This window comes from Nannobrachium achirus (genome assembly GCF_963921795.1).
Source record: "Nannobrachium achirus genome assembly, chromosome: 13".
Classification (NCBI taxonomy): Eukaryota; Metazoa; Chordata; class Actinopteri; order Myctophiformes; family Myctophidae; genus Nannobrachium; species Nannobrachium achirus.
This window is the reverse complement of record NC_137833.1, coordinates 43,318,483-43,339,648: the sequence shown is the minus strand read 5'-3', so window position 1 is coordinate 43,339,648 and position 21,166 is coordinate 43,318,483. Positions and strand designations below refer to the sequence as shown.

General features: G+C 41.0%; 3 protein-coding genes across 3 annotated transcripts in view; 2 read left to right on the top strand and 1 right to left on the bottom strand.

The window, feature by feature from the left end:
• fbxo9 (F-box protein 9) overlaps positions 1-21,166 on the bottom strand; it is a 446,168-nt gene that overhangs the window by 375,320 nt on the left and 49,682 nt on the right. The window lies entirely within an intron of this gene.
• Positions 1,388-3,429, top strand: klhl31 (kelch-like family member 31; the record flags this gene model as incomplete). The annotated part of the gene is made up of 2 exons (XM_080740240.1): positions 1,388-2,565; positions 2,694-3,429. 2 exons carry the CDS (start codon positions 1,388-1,390, stop codon positions 3,427-3,429), a joined length of 1,914 nt encoding a protein of 637 aa, XP_080596366.1.
• On the top strand, positions 7,807-20,419 carry gclc (glutamate-cysteine ligase, catalytic subunit). Its single transcript, XM_080739828.1, has 16 exons — positions 7,807-8,448; positions 9,565-9,677; positions 11,961-12,143; positions 12,626-12,739; positions 14,444-14,502; positions 15,242-15,378; positions 15,523-15,597; positions 16,058-16,174; positions 16,536-16,674; positions 16,831-16,943; positions 17,340-17,432; positions 18,047-18,151; positions 18,312-18,393; positions 18,487-18,596; positions 19,097-19,217; positions 19,332-20,419. The coding sequence occupies exons 1-16, from the start codon at positions 8,299-8,301 to the stop codon at positions 19,511-19,513; spliced, it is 1,893 nt and encodes a 630-aa protein (XP_080595954.1). The 5' UTR covers positions 7,807-8,298; the 3' UTR covers positions 19,514-20,419.

Below are 21,166 nucleotides of genomic sequence, written 5' to 3'. Positions count from 1 at the left end.
GCTCACTACCTGGAGGCACAAGTGCTTTCTCCACCGGCCTTTAACTTGACATTTGAGGTAAGTTACCCTATAACCCCCATAGCTCCATGGCTATGCCAGGGTTTTATGATATTTTTCTTGTTTGGTGCTCAGTTTTAGTAAAGTTGAAAAAGTCAACTTTATTTGAGCAATAGGCCTAATAGCCTGTTCCTTATTTCCTCTCTAATATACTAAAGACAACATGCATGTGAGCTTATCTTATTGTTTGGAATAAGCTAACAACCTGAGTCTCTATAAAGTTGGGCAAATGGTTTGGGTATAGAATATACCATACCATACCATACCATACCATACCATACCATACCATACCATAATTAATTGTGTGTTTGTTTTTTGGTTTGTTTGTTTGATTAACTGATTGAAAACATTTTTAACTTAATAATTGTGCTGATTTTTCACTTGAATAGATTACCACCCTGTTAAACTAGGCTGCATATAAACAACCATAGGACATGATGGCCTCAGTTCAGTTCTGAAAGTCTATAAAAGGAACGTCATAGGAGAGCCATCCAGGGCTGCTATTCCTGGACATGCTACTGATAAATAGTGACAGATGCAAGGAGAGAGGAATGTTGACGCAGTCACTGGTTCTAGCATGGCACATAGAATGCATGTTCGAATGCTTTTTATGTATGGATAGACTACTTGAAATGTCTGCTAATTGCTGTCAGACTATTTTTTTTAATCAAAAACAAATACTTTGGGAGCATACAGCAGTGGTCCTCAAATTGGGGTTCAGGGATCCCAGGGCTCATTGAGTGGGTTCCAGGGGGTCCCCAGCAAAAGAACAGTTTAATTTCATTATTATTTTCCCGGCTAGATAACTAATGGGAGAGGGAGAATGTATGAGAATTACTATTCAGATCATAAGTTTCACTCTTTCCACTGATACTGTATCTGCAATATACTGCAGAATGCTGTACTAAATCTGATCTAACAACAATAATCTTTTCAATGTTTTGAAATTGGCCCTCACAGCCTAATTACGTATCATTCTGGTGGTATTTGATATGAAAAGCTTTGCGAACACATGCAGAATACAATGAATTTGGAATAAAACATTTAATCACAAAGTTACTACTGATACATACAGTATCCTGAAGAGTAGACTATTAGTACTCTGCATATTGCACAACATATACATATTGAATATTTGAGTGAGTTTCACATTTCTGGGTTGTCCTAATGAATGAATGAATCAAATAATGTAATTTATGCTGCACTCTTCTGTAGGCCTATACATAGTAAGATACACAGTTGCGGGGTGTAGTTGTTCAACTTTTGATGTGTCTCTGTTTTATTTCTTTTCATTTTCAGAAGGTCTGGGCCGTGCTCTACTGCAACAGCCATGGCTCCCAAAAACAAAAACAAGACGGCCAAAAAGAATAAGGGAGATATAAATGAAATGACCATCATGGTTGAGGACAGCCCAGTCAACAAGATCAATGGGCTGAACACCCTGCTGGATGGAGGAAATGGCTTCAGTTGCATCTCAACAGAGGTTACAGACGCTGCATACGCGCCTAATCTCTTGGAGGGTTTGAGCACCATGAGGCATGACAGCTTCCTGTGTGATCTAACTGTCGCCACCAAGTCAAAGTCTTTTGACGTCCACAAAGTTGTGATGGCCTCCTGCAGTGAGTACATTCAAAATATCCTGAAGAAGGACTCATCCCTTCAGAAGATTGAGCTTAATGACCTCGCACCGGTAGGCCTTGCCACAGCAATCACATACGCATATTCTGGGAAGCTAACGCTGTCTCTGTACAGCATCGGCAGCACTATTGCAGCGGCCATGTTGCTGCAGGTAAACACCCTGGTGAAGATGTGCAGCGACTTCCTCATGCAGGAACTCAGTGTGGAAAACTGCATGTATGTGGCCAACATTGCTGACACCTACGACCTCAAAGACACCAAGGAGGCTGCTCAGAAGTTCATGCGGGAGAACTTCATTGAGTTTTCTGAGATGGAGCAGTTCCTGAAGCTCACCTATGAGCAGATCAGCGATTTCCTTTCAGACGATTCCTTGCAACTACCCTCTGAGATCACAGCCTTCCAGATCGCCATGAAGTGGTTGGACTTTGACGAGAAGAGGTTGAAGTATGCAGCAGATCTCCTCACCCACATCCGCTTCGGCACCATCTCTGCTCAAGACCTGGTGAATCATGTCCAGCATGTGCCTAGAATGATGCAAGACCCCGAGTGCCACCGTCTCTTGGTCGATGCGATGAATTACCACCTGTTGCCATACCAGCAGAATATCCTTCAGTCACGCAGAACAAAGGTGCGCGGAGGCCAACGTGTCATGCTCACCGTAGGCGGACGTCCTGCCTTGACGGAGAAGTCTCTTAGCAAAGAGGTTCTGTACAGAGATGCTGATAATGTATGGAATAAGCTCACAGAAATGCCAGCTAAGACCTTCAACCAGTGTGTAGCAGTGTTGGATGGATTCCTGTATGTGGCAGGAGGCGAAGACCAGAATGACGCAAGGAATCAGGCTAAACATGCTGTTAGCAACTTCTGCAGGTAAGGACCAATTATTTACATTCAGTTTCACCTAAATGTCTCATTATGATTATGATTATTATCATCATTATTATTATTAATATTATTAAATAATTACTGTAAATAACATGACATGCTTCATTGTTTAGGTATGATCCCCGGTTCAACGCTTGGATTCATCTGAGCAACATGATCCAAAAACGCACCCACTTCAGTCTCAACATCTTCAATGGCCTCTTGTTTGCTGTGGGAGGTCGTAACGGTGATGGATGTCAAGCCTCAGTGGAGTGCTACGTACCCTCTTCCAACCAATGGCAAGAGAAGGCTCCCATGGAGGTGGCACGCTGCTGTCACGGCAGCACTGTCATCGACGGCAAGATTCTTGTAACAGGCGGCTACATCAACAACGCTTACACCAGGGCTGTGTGCAGCTATGACCCCTCCACTGATACCTGGCAGGATAAGAATAGCTTGAGCACCCCAAGAGGCTGGCACTGCGCTGCCACTGTGGGAGACCGTGCCTATGTGTTTGGTGGGAGCCAGCTGGGAGGCCGTGGGGAGAGGGTAGACGTCTTAGCAGTTGAATGCTTCAATCCTCACAACGGCCAGTGGAGCTACAGTGCTCCACTTCTCACTGGAGTAAGCACTGCAGGTGTCGCCCTTTTGGACAGCAAGATCTATCTCCTGGGAGGCTGGAATGAGATCGAGAAGAAGTACAAGAAATGCATTCAGGTTTACAACCCCGATCTCAATGAATGGACTGAGGATGATGAACTGCCTGAGGCTACTGTTGGCATTTCATGCTGTATTGTTTCAATACCGACACGGAAAACAACTCGAGAGTCTAGAGCCAGTTCAGTTTCCTCTGCACCAGTTAGCATATAAGCATTTAGATGTACTGCTGCAGTAAATCTGGGCTATAAAAGCTACATTAGTCTCTCCTTTTGAGGGCTGATTGTCTTCACTATTTAGGGCTACTTTCTCAGATGAATACGATTTTTTAAAACTGGCAAATTGTGTATTCAATTGAATAGGCATTTCTTAAAACTCTTTCCAAAAGAGAAAAAGTAAATATTTGTTATAGTGACATAAATGCAGAAACTGTGATGTTACATATCAGTGGATACAGTATAATGAAGGGAACAGCGGTATTGTGTTGAATATGTCTGTATACTGTTTATTGCTGAGACCATAGGCCCTGCATAGTGTAACCCAATTTTATTGACATCTCCTTTGGGGCCAATTCAGTTTTGATGTTGCCATAAGCCCCATGCTTCGTATACACAATATTTGTAAGATACTCCACTATTGTAAGATAAACATTCAAAATCCATGCAAATGTTGAACTTAAAATATCGATTATCCAGGTCTGTGAAGGTGATGACAACTACAGAATCACTTGTTAAAGTGGTTGTCATAGTGAATGCAGTAGCTGAGTTTTTTTCCAAATACTTGAATGGACTACAGTTTTAACAGTAAAAAAAAAAAGGAAAAAAAATGGCGATGGAGGTGGAATAAAGAATGTCAGACTGAAATTACGTCATCACCTACCAGGAGCAGGTTCTTCTCTAACACATAGAGCTACAATTCATATAGCTATCTCATGTACAGACAGTATAATAAGCTTGCTTCAGAAGGTGTTGCGTGATTTGTTATAACATCAGTTTGAAAAAAATAAGTTATTTGGGGGAAATATTGTAACAATGAGGACTGAATGAATTTAAATGTGACTTTGTTTTCTGTTAAGGCAGACATTGTTTTCTAAAAAAAGAAGAAAGAAAGACAGAAAGAAAAGAAAATGTGAACTTGGGATTAAAGCAATCAGCCTGAGCTTTCATGGGAATAGATAGATGAGAATTCCCTGACAGCTCATGTGTTTTAAATGTATTTGTCTGTTTTTAAAATAAAGACTTGAAGTGTATATATGCCATAAATCTATAATCATTTATCCAAAACCATTTTAAAAAGCATCCCTGCTATATATAACTCACACACTGAGTTCCCTTTATCAGCTTAGAGTATGTGACCAACCATGTATTATAGTGAAGGGCACTGAATCCTGATCAGTTTCGTTACAATTATCTATATATTTTATTCAATACTTCAATACAGTATAATTATTTAGGTTTTTGTAGAAAAACAATAGCTTAATTGCCCCCTCTAGTGGTTCCTTTTGACAACGGTTTTTCAATTGAAAATCAATTACACTGAAGATACATTACTTTAACCAGCTACCACTTTTTCACTGACACAATTTGTTAACTGTAGCTATCCCTTTTTCTCGCTTGGTGCACTTTACTTGTGTGCATCCTGAAATTACTTCCATATAGGCCTGTATTTTGATAACACAAATTTGGTAAATGTGTCATGAGTAGGCCTACAAGTGGATAGCATTTGTATGTTTTATTAACAACCTATAGCTATAAGATCTCAGTTATTCAGCCTGGAAGGCAGATACTCACAGGCCTTGAATGAGTAGTCAGCTGTTGTTGGTTACATACAGTAGGCCGACAGTATGTGTTTGTAAGCAAAGCAGCATCTATTTGCATGCATGAATCAGATTTCACTTCTGTTTGCAGACACAAGCATAGCAACAGTAAAAACCTATACAATAGGAGTACAGAAGGGTAAATAAATATGAATGATTGCGCTTGTATTATGTCAACAGATGGTAGCCTATATAGGCTACATTCCATATTGCTCTTGTTTGTTGTAGATAATGGTGGCAAAACAAGAAGTAACAGTAGTAGCAGGTTTTCGTGTGTGTGTGTGTGTGTGTGTGTGTGTGTGTGCGCGTGCGTGTGTGCGTGCGTGCGTGCGTGCGTGCGACGTGCGTGCGTGCGTGCGTGTGTGTGTGTGTGCGTGTGCATGTTCAGAAAAGTCTCTTAGCAAAGATGTTCTGCATGGATGATGACTAATAAGAGCTAAGAGCTTCAACCAGTGTTGGATGGCTTCCTATCCTGTACAGGCAGGGCCGCCGATAGGGGGGGGCAAAGGGTACTGTTGTCCCCCCTCCCAGAATGGGGAGGCCCTGCGGTGGGGGGCCCCCGTTGAACGGGACTTGGGAGCAGTCTAGTTTGTGTAGGAAAGATTTGAGTGACTGTGAAAGAATTTTTTCCCAAGGTAAGATTAAGACATCATGCTTTATATAAACCCTATTATAAAGCCTAAACGGTTCTGCCGCCGTGTAGAACTGTTTTTAATTTATTTTTTTTACTTTAAAAATGAATAATTTCCAGTGAAAAACCTGTATTTTTCGGTCTGTGGTTTGCGCGGGCGAAAAACCGGGTCTTTGATATTGACCCCCCTCCCAAAGATCTGACCGACAGGCCTGTGTACAGGTCACAGAATGACTATGGAGGTCACAGAATGAGTTAATGTTGAAGAGTCCTTGGGCAAGACTCTGAACCCCTAATTGCTCCCGGTGAGTAGGTTGGTGCCTTGCATGGTTTCCTCCGCCACCGGTGTATGAATGTGTGCGTGAATGGGTGAATGTAATGCACAATCTATGTAAAGCGCTTTGGATAAAAGCGCTACATAAATGCACCATTTACCATTTACAGAATGACTATGGAATCATCAAGCTAAACATGCTGTTAGCAATTCTTAAGGTAGTGGACTTCTTCCTGAAGTCCACTACCATCTTTTGGTAGTGGAGGTTCATCTGGCTGTAGCCTACCAGGAAGGGAATGGTAAAACTTGTGAGGAACACAATAGTGTTTGTTTGTCCTCTCAATCTCATGACATGCCTGTAACGCCCATAGCAAGTATATCTGTTCGTGGTTGGCATTAGTGTGAGACCACAGGGTCACAGAGAGAAAACAAAACCACCTCAAAATAACGGCATCCGTTGAACTGTCAATGTTTCAGGCACTAAATCGCAATTCTCTCTTTCTTCTTTCCTAACGTCATTGGATGTTTCATTGTGAAGAGAAGAACGAATATGCATTAACAAATCTAGAATTACATTTTCAACCATTCACTGACAGCCAAAATAATAGGCTTAATAATAATAATATAGCACATTAATATTATTATTGTTGTTGTTATCATTAATAACAGGTGGACTTATATGGATGGTCCATCATTATTAGGCTAGGCCTGCTGTGCTGTCTGCTGATGAATTGAGCCACATGGTCCACAATGGAAACAAGCCTCTGTGGCTTTTGCGTTATTCTTTTAGTATAAACTGATTGTATCTCCTGTAGGCCTACTGTTAATAATCGTGTTAATAAAGTATTCAAACAATCAAACAAACAATCAATCAACTGAAAATCAGAATGAGGCTATGTTCAGTGATTGTTGGTAGCTGATTGGCCTGCTGCTGTGCTTGGTCAGTGGTTCTCAAACTTTAATTTTTAATGTCAAGGACCCCCATAATATGTGGGCCTATTTTGTGCCAGGGACACCATAAAAGATTTCTGTTATAACATGTAAAAAATATATATATTTCACATTTATCAAATTAATTAAATATTTTGTTTTTAAATAGCTGATGTAGTAGCCTAAGGTATATGGGTTAAAGTGGTTCAGCTATCTTGATGCTATATTAACGATATTTTCGCTGGGGACCCCTGGAACCCTTAAGGGCCCCTGGGGATTCCCGGAACCCACTTTGAGAACCACTGGAGTAGTTTGTGGATAGCATCTAGGCCGCCCTGCCCTGCCACCCAGTGCCCCCCGCCCCCGGTCAAGTAGCCTAGGTCTGAGTTTTGCAGTGTCATCCTTACTCTGAATTTCTCAAAATCATATCATGACGAGTCGACAATCTGTATTTCTGTACACAGTTCAAATCCAGAGTGTTTAGAACTCTCCGAGTGCACAACTGGTCCGTCCGGTTCCATTTTGCACAATCTCAGATAGATATCGACACTCAGGATTCGAACTGTGTGTATGTAACTTCCACTTGACAGGTTTCAAGGAGGAGCACGGGGCACGAAGAATGCTGAGTCATAGAATGACGTGACTCCGCCTGGCGGCGTTACGTCGCGTGTGTTCGGCAGGGGGCAGCGGCAGACTGAGATCCATTCACTTCTGTGACATTGCTGATCCGGTTTGGGTCTAGAGCGGATACGGAAACGGTGCGCGCAAGCAATGCGTGCAAAAAAGTAACCGGATACAGTAGGGCGGGCTCTAGACCGGATCACACGGTTGATTGGGGAATAGGAACCCAGGCTTACCACGGGTACCGCGTAAAGCCTGCCTGTTATTGGCAGTAGGTAGGAGCTGTGTGGAGAGTTCAGTCACTCGCTGCTGGTTTCACACACAGGTCAACTACACGGGACTGAACTGGACCAGGACCCAAACATCAACTCACTTCTTCCACCTCTCTCTCCGCGATTCCATTAACCGGGATATCAGTTCATGGTTGCCGGCCGGTTTGTGTTTCGTTTTTGTCTGTTTTTTTAAAACGACAAAGGCTTGTAAGAGGGGGGACTGCAACAGCAACACCTCCCCGGGCACTCTTTTAGTTGTATTATATCACGTTAGCTAACTAGACATTAGCAAGTGATGAGCAAGGGAGGGCCTTCGCTCGGAACCTGGAGGGTCATCTAACGACAGTAGACAATCACATCGGTTCCATTCTTCCTCGTTTGGTGCGAGATTGAACGCTAGCTGTGTTTTGGAGGACGGATAAACTATCTTGCTACCTAGCTACACACGTAACCAAGCAAGTGCTGTAGCCTTCCAGCAGTAACAGACACACCACCACCAGCAGCACCACGCGTCAGTTGACGGCACGTTGTTTGTGCAATGGGCTTGCTGTCTCAAGGCTCACCGCTGAACTGGGAAGAAACAAAGAAGTACGCAGACCATGTGAGGAAGCATGGCATCATTCAGTTTCTCAACATCTATAACAAAGTCAAGGAGCGCCAGAAAGACGTCTTGAAATGGGGCGATGAGGTAAAAGGAGAAGTTTGACTGTGCTGAAGTTGGAAGTCTCGTGAAATGCTGCTGCTGACTGTGGTGCTGCTCTGCTCATCACATGCAACACGATCTGTCAGTCACACTCGCTCATCGTGTGTGTTTGTGGGGATGATGTGTGTATTATAAAATGGTGATGATTGGTGAAAGTATTGAACTTCAATAACTGGGAATCACTAGAATGTAATTAATTGGCATCTTAAAGATTCTGTCATTTGCTGCAAATGTAAATGTATTTTGAAGACACCAGACAAACTAGACATGTTATGCAAATGATTTGCATAACATGTCTGTCTGGTGTCTTCAAAATAGTATAACAAACACACAAACTCTTGGTTATTCTAACTGAGTGTGTACCTCTCACCAGTTTTTCAAGTTGCAAATAATAACCATTTTCAACAGTTTTTCAAGTTGCAAATAATAACCATTTTCAATTATTTACTCATGTACTTTGACCAAAGCTTTTATTATCCAAGTAATTACCACTTGGTTACATGACATTTTCTATATCCAGTTAATTCCTTCACTAAATCAATATTAATGGATGAATAGTAGTATTTTTTATTAACACCTAAGGATACATTGTATTTTAACGTTCTATAGACTTGGCAAGTTAAACTGTTAAATTGGAAGCTTGACGTTTGTTAAATGTTTGAATAGTTAATAGTAAACACCGAATCAGTGCTGGTGTCTTTATAGATATTTGGCGGTACATTTCCACAGAGGCTAGAGAGTAAAACATAGCCTTTGTGTGCTTCGGCCTCAACACAGTGCTTTGATTTCAAACAACGTGGAATGTTGTTGTTATAGAATTAATCCCCCTTTCAGACTGGGGATTACAGGCTACCAGAGTCAAAGTCAAGGAAAACTAATCGATGAATTGGAATTGATGTGCCGGCATCACATTTTGATCTTGAAAATATGGGTTAGTGTTATTGGCATATTGGTTCTAAACTGGTGTCTGTTCTCTTTGTAGAATATAGTCATAGTTAAAATCTAACAGCTTTAAATGTTAATAGGAATAGGTCTTTACAGTAGTTTTGGTGAATGATATGGTAACGCTTTATGGTGTATTTACTTTGTATTTTATTCAAGGTGGAGTACATGCTGATTGAAATGGACGAAAAGAATGAAAAAGTTCATCTCGTTCTGAATGGAGGAGAGGTTTTGGACACGCTTCAAGATAAAGGGGAAAATACGAACCCTAAGTAAGTAAGATACTTTCATAAAACAAACCTAAGCTCACTGATTCATATACTAATAGGCTATTACAATGATTGTGTAGTGCTATGTTGTACTAAGTGTAAAAGAAACAATACTGTGGTTATGGGTTCTATCAATACAGGATTACAGTTAAGTTATTACTTATATCTTGCCGGCATGCATACTGTTAACTATTGACGAGATCAGAGGTTGAAATACCTTTTCTGGTTTCTGGTTTTGGCAGCAAGTTGCTTATTTTCATATGTGCTGATTGGACTGCTTAAGAATAACACCAATACCTCTTTAAGTAGGATTATGATTATTAACCACATGAACCCTGGCATCCCTATTGTGATGCATTGTGGGCTTTTAAAGCTGCTATTCTTATGATTTGTGTACACTTGTACTTAACCTGTGTATAAGTTAGTACAACTTGTACACTCAGTGACTTGTCAGGTGGGTAGTTTAAAGAGCGACAGTTTGAATAATCACTAATATAAACAATGTTATGTATGCTACAAGTGGAGTAAAGCACAACCCCAGTACATAAGCGCGATGCAAAAGCGGCAAACACATTGTCACGTGTCTACCTGCCTGAACGCAAACATCTGTGTAGCTCTGCTCTCTGGGGCCTTTTCCACCCGCAAAGAACCGGTTCGGGTTCTTTCTCCCACCTATGGGATGAACCAGAGGTTCACTTTGGTGGAAATGCCAGCCGATTCACGGCCGGTTCGCAAGAATGAACCAAGGTTCCAAGAAAGTCGCCATCCCATAGGCGGAAGAAAGACCCAAACCGGTTCTTTGCCGGTGGAAAAGGCTCCTCTGTGCACCCAGCTGACTCTGGGTTGTTTTATATATCAGTTCTAGAGATGGACCGATTGCAAAATTCTTGGCCGATACCGATCCACTGGTTTTATGAAGGTCTGACCTGCCAAAACCGATTTTTCCGATACCGATTTCTTTAGCTAAGAACTAGGAAATAGGGTTGCTCCAATACCCTTTTGTTTCAGGCCAAGTAGGCCTACAAGACATACTTCAATTTGAGTACCAATAAGCTAGAAGAACACTAATGCCAAATCAATGACAATAGTACAATATCCAAAATCACAGATAATATCCAGTCTAATATGACCGTCTGGACTAGGCAGGAGGAAAGCGGGTGACGCATGCTTCCCCCCCCCCCCCCCCCCCCTTCTTTTTGGAGATGAAATTGACACAGGATTATGGAATATATCCTTACATTGCAAAGGTAATCGGCACCATCTGTATTCTGTAGGCTGCCTCTAAGTAGACTGGCTGCTACTTGCTAATGTTTACGTCACAGGACCGAGCATCATGCTGTGCAGTGCAAGAGATACAATTGGCCGATTTTGGCATATTTATGTCAGTGACCTGCCGATCACCGATTTGGCCGGTTTGATATGATACCTGCCGATTTCTGATATTGGCCGATACCGATGTCCATCCCTAATCAGTTCACTTGGTTTCATTTTAATAATGCATACAATACAATGTAATACATTACAGACCAAACAATTTGCTAAAGAAATGGTATTAGGAGCACAGTTTCCGTGGCAAAAATGTGTGTAGGTGTGTTTATTTGTTAGAAAACATATGGATTACTTAGAATACTTGTGGAGCTGGTGATATACACATAATAAATAAAGCAAATAAAAAAATATCAAATATATAACCTGTGCATAAGCTGTAAAGATTTTTTTTGCACTAAAGATAGCCTAATTGTCTTCAAACAGGATAAGGAGTTATCCCCCCACTGTCTGAATGTGTTTGTACAAGCCCATGAGTGTTATGCTTACTAGCTGCAAATGACGTCGGACCAAATCTGTGGAGCCAACTTAACCCGGGGGAAATACCAGTGTCAGTGGGAATAGAAGAGCCCATGCATTCCACATTACTGCCTCTCTGTCGCACATACTGAAGAGCACGCCCCAGTGCACAAATGCCTTGCACTCATTTTTGGCCTGTTGATATAATGGCATAAGATAAAGGCATACAAAACATGTAGGCTGTGTGTTTACTTAATCTGAACGGTCAAAGTGATACCACGCCCTGATACACTGTAAATCCAGAGACTTAATTTAACCGTGAGAGTGCGCAAATGCACAAGTGTGTCCACTCTCAGAGATGCAAAAGCATAAATGAACACTGGGGATTTTGTTGTGTACTTGGGCCCTTTCTTCTTAGCCTGATGACTCACAGACATTCTAAACATTGAAGCGCAGTGTTTTCATGATGTTTTGGGGTTGTTGTTTTTTGTGTGTGTGCAGCCACCCTACCCTCTGGAGGCCGGAATATGGCAGCTACATGATCGAAGGGACCCCTGGACAGCCGTATGGAGGGACCATGTCGGAGTTCAACACGGTAGAAGATAACATGGGGAAGAGACGACGAGAGGCTTCGTCGGTTCTGAGTGACAATGAAACGCTTTGCACCATCACCTCATTTCCAAGGTACATGGTTTAACCACTTTCAACCTGACACCCCTGTTTTGGCAAAATTACCAAAACATTCAAGATTATATTTTAGAAATGGCTAAAATAACACATCTACAAGCAAATCTGAGAATGGGCTCTGGGCTGTGCTCAATATATTGAATATTAGGACACATATTGGGGATGCTCATATTGTATCGATAAAATAATCCGGTATCGCAATATTTTGTTTGATAGGGCATGACACTTACCACTGAAACTAAAGCTACCACTGAAACTGAAGCTACCACTCTCAAAGCTCATAAATTGGAAGATTTCTTTTACTCTATCTTGTGGCGTTTTGGTCATCAGCATCGTATCGTGAACATTATATTGGGATATGTTTAAAATTGTGACTTGTGTATGGCAATATGTATCACATCGTGAGCTTCCTGCAGATATCAAGCCCACAGATATGAAAAGTCAAAACTCAAAACGGCAAATTCTTTCTTTTAAAACAGGCTGGGATGCCCAGGTTTCACGAAGCCAGAATGCCGGCCAACTCCTGTTGAAAGGGGTGTGTCCAAGTCGTTGTTTTTCCCAGACGAAGCCATAAATAAACACCCAAGATTCAGGTAGGCTTTTACTTGCTGTTATAGGAAATGTTCTAGAACTTGCTGTTCTATGTTTGAATGGCTCATTGGTAAGGTTTTGATGGCCACTGATTTACCAACTAATGGAATCCGATTTGTTTCTCAAATATGATCTTTAGGATTGACTGACCAGTGACCACACTAATTTCCAAGTGATCTAATCAGATTGTGTATTCAGAAATCATCGCTCTATCTGCATTGGTTGCTGTGTTGCGATGTAACGACATAGGCATGAGTAATGCTTAACTTTATATTGATAATTGTCATACAGTGGTGTTTTACGACGAAGTGTAAACCAGGTTTCAGTGCCCAGACGGAGACACATCTTTAGAAATCTGATTTGAAGCAAACCACAGAGGAATGTGGTTAAAATCTTATAAGCCAAAATCTGTTTCCATGTGTTTTTTAGCTGTTCAGACTTCAAGGAGAATTCCGGACTAGAGCTTTTCTTAACATAATCTGATGTTATTCTATCCATTAACCAGTGGTAGAGGCCAAGGGGGAAAAATCCATCTCTAGCGCACAGTAGCTCTGAGCAGGGAGGTGGGGTCTAGCGGCCATTCACCTTTTTTACGGCAGCCCATTAGGGACGAAACTCTGTAGAGACTGTCTTCGACATTATGAAAGAAAGAAAAAAAGGATGGTCGAGCATACAAAATAAGCGATTTAGCGTAATGCGCCACCGCTCACGGTTAGAGCTGCGGTGGACTCGGTCTGGGATATCATAACATAAGGTAATAAAACACCTAGTACTCCCAAATGTGCATATCCAGATTGTTTTTGTGACATAAAAGTGCTTTCCATAATTTAACAACATCTTTGGTAAAGAGCAAAAAGAGTATCAAAAGATAACATCAGCAACAATCTTCGGTCTGTCTATTGAAAAAAAAAAAAAACAAGATAGTCACATGAAGTCATGAACCCCATTTGTCAATTGTCATCTGTCAAAATCCCATTGGCCCTAGCAACAGTACAACTCGATGGATACAATGGATAAACACAAGGCTTAATAACAAGTACTGTTGGCAGCCATGGGAAGCTTACACTCATTGGTCTAAACTGGAAAAGTTAGTTGACTAATGGTTTGTGGTTTAAACGAATGAAGCTTTATTAAGTTGCCGCAGGCTTAAGGTGTCACTGTTGACAGAACCAATAATCTCGCTGTGCAGGGCAAGTTTGTATAGAATGTGAAACTACTTTATGTGAATATTGAATAACGATGTGTTGTTAACTTAAACGTCTGTGTCATTAACAATCTGTTGTCGGCATGTCTACAGTAGTCAGTCATGCAGGCCCTCTCAGAACTTTGCCCTCATTTGCACAGCTTATAAAAGGCCTGTCTAGTTAACCTACTTGAGGTAGTTCAATTTCATAGAATGAAAAACGAACAATTACATTTGAGACTAAAGTTATACTGTTTGCAACAATATTTTTCAATGTAAAGGTTATCATACCGTGACTGATGAAATCATTTTAATCAGATTTTGTACATTGTTTGTGTATAGATTTTGGCATAGTTGAAGATTTATGGCTTTTCGCTTTAAAATAGGTCTATTAAAGTTGTCACTTGAGGATGTCACTATTTTAGGGGTGACATTAAACATCGATGTACGTTTTTGCTAACACTCCTGATGTTTATAGTAGTATCTATGTTTATCGTGCACTGACATTATTTGTTTTCCCCAGTAACCTTACCAGAAATATACGTCACAGAAGAGGTGAGAAAGTGGTGATCAACGTACCAAGTAAGTTTACATGAGAACCAAGACAATTCAATTACATTTTATTGTCAGAGCAAACACAAATATACACACATCGACTATGGGTGCTAGGCCAATAAGGCTAACACTGACCTGAAGAAGATCCCTAGAGGGCTGAAACATCAAGTTTTTGCAAATAAAGTGGTTCTTTTCCATGTCGGAGCTGGAGCTCTACTTTCCTCATGCAAATAGAATTGTCCCCAAATTAACTCAACCCAATGTAATGGCCACTGTCATTTGCTGTACGCTATTATTCCAAACGTAGGAGACGGTGGTTGAAGGAGCGCTTCTTTTCTGTTCATGCGCGCCAAGGTTAGGGTTAGGTTTAGGCATAGTTTTACTGAGGTTAAGGTTAGGGTTAGGGTTAGAGTTAGGCATAGTTTTACTGAGGTTAGGGTTAGGGTTAGAGTTAGGCATAGCTTTTTGGGTTAGGTTTAGGCATAGAGGTTAACATTCACACCCGCGCGGTCCAAGTGACCACAGCCGAGCGCTCCAGACCTCCGCTCCAGCCAATCACAAGCCGTGCCTTCTAATTTATGTAACACCGTCTCCTAAGGTAGGAATAATCGCGTACTGTACATGATATTGTAACATTAGTTGCATGATTTTACATAATGCCCTGCTAGCTCTCATCACTGTTGATGAATAGACGGTGTTAACCGCTAAATGTATTAGGTTTGATGAATGAAAGTCATTTTATACCATTATTTTTGCAATGTTTCAGTATTTAAGGACAGCAACACCCCATCACCATTTGTTGAGAAGTTTCCTGAAGATGACGGGGAAGCAGCCAGAGCAGCGCTCCCAGACCACATCTACATGGACGCTATGGGCTTTGGAATGGGGAACTGCTGCCTTCAGGTATGAGAAAGAAAAAAAAAGAAAACACCATCACTGTCCCAACACATCCGCACCTTTATTACATAGACTCCACTTTGAGAACCAGTTCCATAGGCAAGAACGGTTTACAACTTTGCAAACATCCTGAATGGCGTCCTTTTTCAGGTGACATTCCAAGCTTGCAGCATTGATGAAGCAAGGTACCTTTATGACCAACTAGCAACATTCTGCCCCATAGTGGTAAGTAGTAGATAAGAGAAAGGTGTGATCATCTTAATGAATGTTATGTTTGTAACACTTTTTGGATCAGATTTTAGATTCATTTTATTTACACTTAGATGCACTGTTCAGGTACATACATGTGGAAAGTCTATGCTGGAATGCTCCACTACATAAAAACAGAAACAACCTAAAAGCACACCATAAAAGCAGTAAGAAATGACAAGGATTCGCAGAACTAGTCCGATGGCCTGGGGGAAAGGTTTAAGTGGAATTCTTTGGAATCTGCTTTGTAAAAATGCAACAACATGTTGTGAAGTATCGATCTTAAGGTGGTGATTCAACTGCAATGATTTATTATGTTAGAATCGATTTATAACAGATTTCTTCTTTAGGACAAAATTAAAATTTGAAACATCACACTTGGAATTAAATGTACATTTTCCTTTTGAAACCATATACTATATTGTGTTTTTAACAGATGGCTTTGAGTGCTGCCTCGCCCTTCTACAGAGGTTATGTGTCAGACATCGATTGTCGCTGGGGAGTTATTTCTGCTTCGGTGGATGACAGGACACAGGAAGAGAGGGGGCTGAAGGTGAGGAGGTGGATCTGGCTTCTAACTATAGACAAACAGTGCACCTACAGTACACTGCCCCTGCTCCCATAGCCACTTAATACTTTGAAGACCGGTGTCCCCTACGTGTCTATACTTGGTCCCTTCCTTTTTTCCCCCTACACCAAATCTATTCGTCAAAAATAGCAGATCTGCTATTAATGGTTGCTAACAGCAGCTACATTTTGACGCTTGTTAGAAAATTACCAATAAAACCTAAATTGTTTAGTTTAGTCATATTTATTTCGAATATGTCAAATTAAAAAAAGCACAATTCTGCACTTCCAAACACAAAGAAAGGCTCAAGTGGATGCATAATAATAATGCCCTTTTCATTTTGCAGCCTTTAAAAAACAACAAGTACCGAATCTTCAAGTCAAGATATGATTCGATCGACAGCTACCTGTCCAGCTGTGGGGAAAAGTACAACGACATTGACCTCACAATAGACGAGGAGATCAACAAACAACTTCTAGGAGCAGGTACTGATATTGGGATCGACATTTCAGAGTCAAAATGGACTGAAGAAAGGACAAATGCGCCATGAATGGGCATGCATAATCACAGAAGCATGTGAAAGGTTTCATATAAACTTTATTGTCAACCATAAAATGCTCAACTCAGCTGTTCATTAACAGGGATTGACAAGCTACTGGCCCAACACATAGCTCACCTCTTCATCCGAGATCCCCTCTCACTATTTGAGGAGAAAATCAACCTGGATGATGAAAAAGAGTCTGATCACTTTGAGGTAAGACTCAATAATTCCTTACACTAGTTAGCATGACTTTTGCCCAGTGGTGTAAAGTAACTAAGTACATTTACTCAAATACTGTACTTAATTACAATTAAGTAAAAAAAAAATTGTGAGCTTGTAGATCTGCTATTTTCAAAAGAGTACATTTAAAAACTTGTGAAATGGGACATTTTGCATAATGAGTACTTCTACTTTTGGTACTTTAAGTACATTTTGATACCAATACCTTTGTACTTTTACTCAAGTAAATTCTTTTTCCGGACTTTTGTAACAGAGTACTTCTACATTGCAGTATTGATACTTTTACTTAAGTAAAAACTGTGAGTACTTTTTTCCACCACTGCTTTTGTCCTGGTGTACATTGACTTAGCCTCTTGTAATCTCTTGTAGAATCTACAGTCGACCAACTGGCAGACGATGAGGTTCAAACCTCCACCTCCAAATTCAGATATTGGCTGGAGAGTTGAGTTCCGCCCCATGGAGGTAATCAGCAACTGCAAACGATTACTGAACAACTTTTGCCTTGGCTTTGGGTGCATATTCAAATGCACACCGTAGCTGTCCATCTGTCCTTCTGTCACGCCACGTCACATCACGACACACTTTTGGCCCTACGCTTATCTCCAGCACCATTGCCCCTATCACACACTCCTTGACTGGCAAACCACAACCTCCGCCCGTGATTCCTCACATGCCCCTCTTCTAGCGCCACCATGAGGTTGCTTTTTGCAGACTCTTCTCTCCTGCACCGTTGCCCCTATCCATGCCAAACTTTGCACACACACTCCTTGGCTGGCAAACCACAATCTCCGCTCCTGATTTCTCACATGCCCCTCCTCTCCAAGGTTGCTTTTTGCAGACTCTTATCTCCAGCACCGTTGCCCCTATCCATGCCAAACTTTGCACACATACTCCTTGGCTGGCAAACCACAACCTCTGCCCCTGATTTCTCACATGCCCTTCTTCTAGCGCCACCATGAGGTTGCATGTGACCTGACGGTCGCTTATCTCCCGATTAGGGAGTCTTACTGGTCCCTTATTGCCAAGAGAAACGTTTTATACACTCTTATATTTGATTTGTGTATCTTTTGTTCCAGGTTCAACTAACTGATTTTGAAAATGCTGCATACGTGGTGTTTGTCGTCCTGCTAACCAGAGTGATCTTGTCCTACAAACTGGACTTCCTGATGCCTTTGTCAAAGGTGAAGGCATTCCCACTTTCCTAGCATGTATCTATACAATTAACCTATAGTATAAAATGTAAACAAGCATTGCATATATATGCAGTATTAACATTCTTAGGTTGTCTTTGTAGCATCTTTGTCAACAATAGTCTGACATGCAGATACATTGTTACATTAGGTCGACGAAAACATGAAGGTTGCACAGAAAAGAAACGCAGTGCAGGAGGGCATGTTCTACTTCCGTAAAGACATCTTCAAAGGTGAGTGATTTAAATACAAGTTCAAGTACCATGTCATGGTGTGTGTGGGTATAGATACCATCAGCTGATTATTGTTTTATTGATCGCGTACAGGCTGCAACCCAGGCCTTGACGGCACGTCATCGGCTCAGAACGGCCTGGAGATTGATGGTGCTGGTGAGGAGTACACACTGATGAGTATAGATACAATCATCAATGGAAAGGTGATTACATCTCTTAATTGTTCTTTTTTCTCATTTATTATCATTTTGGTAATTAGGTAACACTTTACTTAAAGGTCACCTCTTTAATGCATTATAATCGCATTTGTAATGCATTATAATGCGATTATAGGGCATTATAACACTCATAAATGTTTATAATCATCTATGACAACTTATAATGTGTTATAAGTGTTGGTCATAATGCATTATAAACTCAGTGGAACAGCACATAACTACCAGGTGAAACTTTATTCTGGGCTTGTCATAGTAGACAAATGTTCCGCAAAAATAGGCAAACACTCAGTGAATATAGCCAATCTACAAGTTTGCAAGGCATCGCCACGCAACTCATTGTGAGCTTGTTGATCGTCTATTTTCTAAGAAGAGATATGGTTTAGAGGGAATAAAGAAAGGGGCCAATTATGGACCACTGGGGTACCCCATTAAACTGTATAGAGTGTTAAAGTGGTTAATAAACAATGTCTACTTTCTACCACTAGGAGGGAGTGTTTCAAGGGCTTATCCCAATCCTCAACTGCTACCTGGAAAACATGGAAGTGGATGTTGATACCAGGTGCACCATTCTGAACTACCTGAAACTCATCAAGAAACGTGCCTCCGGTATGTTGACGCTGCAGCCAAAGACGCCATGAACCAAAATCTGTGTGTTCCGTTTTAATACTTTGGTACAATTGTCCACTACGTTTACCTTGTTTCTCTCCTCATTTCAAACAGGGGAACTGATGACCATGGCTAAGTGGATGAGAGCATTTGTTGCAGAGCATCCCCAGTACAAGCAGGACAGTGTTATAACTGACAAGATCAACTATGACTTAATGATGAGGTGTGACAGGATTGCAAAGGGAGAAGAGAGATGCCCTGAACTGATTGGAGACCCTGTCAACAGATTCAAATGAGAATTGTCTTGTCGCACATAAACACAAGCATGCTATGAATGACCAAATGATGTGGCAGGATGTAAAAGTGGTCCAAGCAGGTGGCGGGGTTTAAGAGATTACAGAACGTTAGGTGTGCATCTTGAATCAAAGTTGTATATATTGTATCAGATTTTTATGGTAACAAAATTATTTTAATAGGTTGAAGATGTGAAAGATGTGTTATAGCGTTCAGATGTGTACATATTTCTCTTTTGTTTATGGTAAACTTAAGCCTTATATGTGTGAGAATGAAGCCTAATTTATACTGTAAATGCTCTGCATTTCAATGTGCATTACATTCACGCATTCACACGCCGACGGTGGCAACAACCATGCAAGGTGCCACCACCATTGGGAGCAGTTGGGGGTTCAGTGTCTTGCTCAAGGCCGGGGAGGAGCCAGCAATCCTCTGGTTTCCAAACGGCCACTACCTCCTGAGCCACAGCCGCCCCCTCCCCCCCCCCTCCCCCCCGAACTTTGTCATACTACTGCATCGCTCGCCGTAAATATTTTCAAGTAAAAAGAAACATACTAAAAAACTGACGCATGATGAAGTATACTTTAGGCTTTAGGTAGCAGGGTTGTACAATAGTTTGCTTTTAATCTTGTGTTCTGTAAATAATGTGCTTCCACTCATAAAACATTAACGAGAATTTATGTTGCTGGTTATGCGCTTTCTCAGCACTTGGTAGAAATCCTTTTGCATTTTAACCACTTAAACCCTACGGTATATACCTATACCAGGCCCCCTCCTTTTTATCCTCTACATTAAATATCTTTGCTGAAAATAGCCGATCTACGAGCTTATAGATCTGCTATTTCCACCGGCTATTTGCCTCAGAATAGAGACACTAGGGTGGTTAAAAAGAATATGTTTGCTTTGCTGTGCTGACACACTAATAGGAATATTAAAGTAGTATCTCATTGAAGTTGATATGGTGGTGATCACTTTTTTTGGAATGTTCTACGGCTTCAAATAAATATGTACAGCATCGAATCAGGCTAGCTCTATTTTCTGTACTCATCGTGGAGTTCTATAATTGAATGGCTTTTTGCCTACATCTAATGTGTAGCCATTAACCACATGAATCCTCCTAGTGCCCCTGGCATAATAGGTGAACATTCTGCAAAATTAGATCTACAATCTCACATAGACTGGTTGTTTTTGCTACTTGATTTACAACAAGGGTTCAAGTGTTTAAGCACAATGTGTGTCAGACAGTCACAGACAATTCAAATGTCACAACTATATTTGCTGGGTGAAGGCATCGTAGACTAATCATCTGCTGTTGCAAAACAGTGTCACTTCGGAGTTGAATGCTCTTGCAGGGCATTTGGCCAGGGGACATGTTCCACCCACTACTGTACTACAATGCACAATGTGTTCAATGTTATGACATGACCAAAATGGGACCCCAAATTGAAAGTGTTTAAATTACAAAATGGGTCAACTAACCCATCTATTTTCATCATTTTATCTTTTCTTACATTGGGAGGAATTCTGTTTAAAAAAAAAGGGAAATTACCACCAGTTCCTAATCATATTGACTTGATGCAACACCAATAGAGTGTCTATATATAATATAAACCTCACTAAACAATTCTACAAATACTTCCAATTAGCCAGGTTTG

Coding starts and splice junctions, on each gene's coding strand:
- gclc (XM_080739828.1), top strand. CDS start 8,299: ATGGGCTTGCTGTCTCAAGGCTCACCGCTGAACTGGGAAGAAACAAAG. Junction 17,433..18,046: donor TTGAGTTCCGCCCCATGGAG/GTAATCAGCAAC, acceptor CTTTTGTTCCAG/GTTCAACTAACTGATTTTGA. Junction 18,152..18,311: donor TCCTGATGCCTTTGTCAAAG/GTGAAGGCATTC, acceptor TTGTTACATTAG/GTCGACGAAAACATGAAGGT.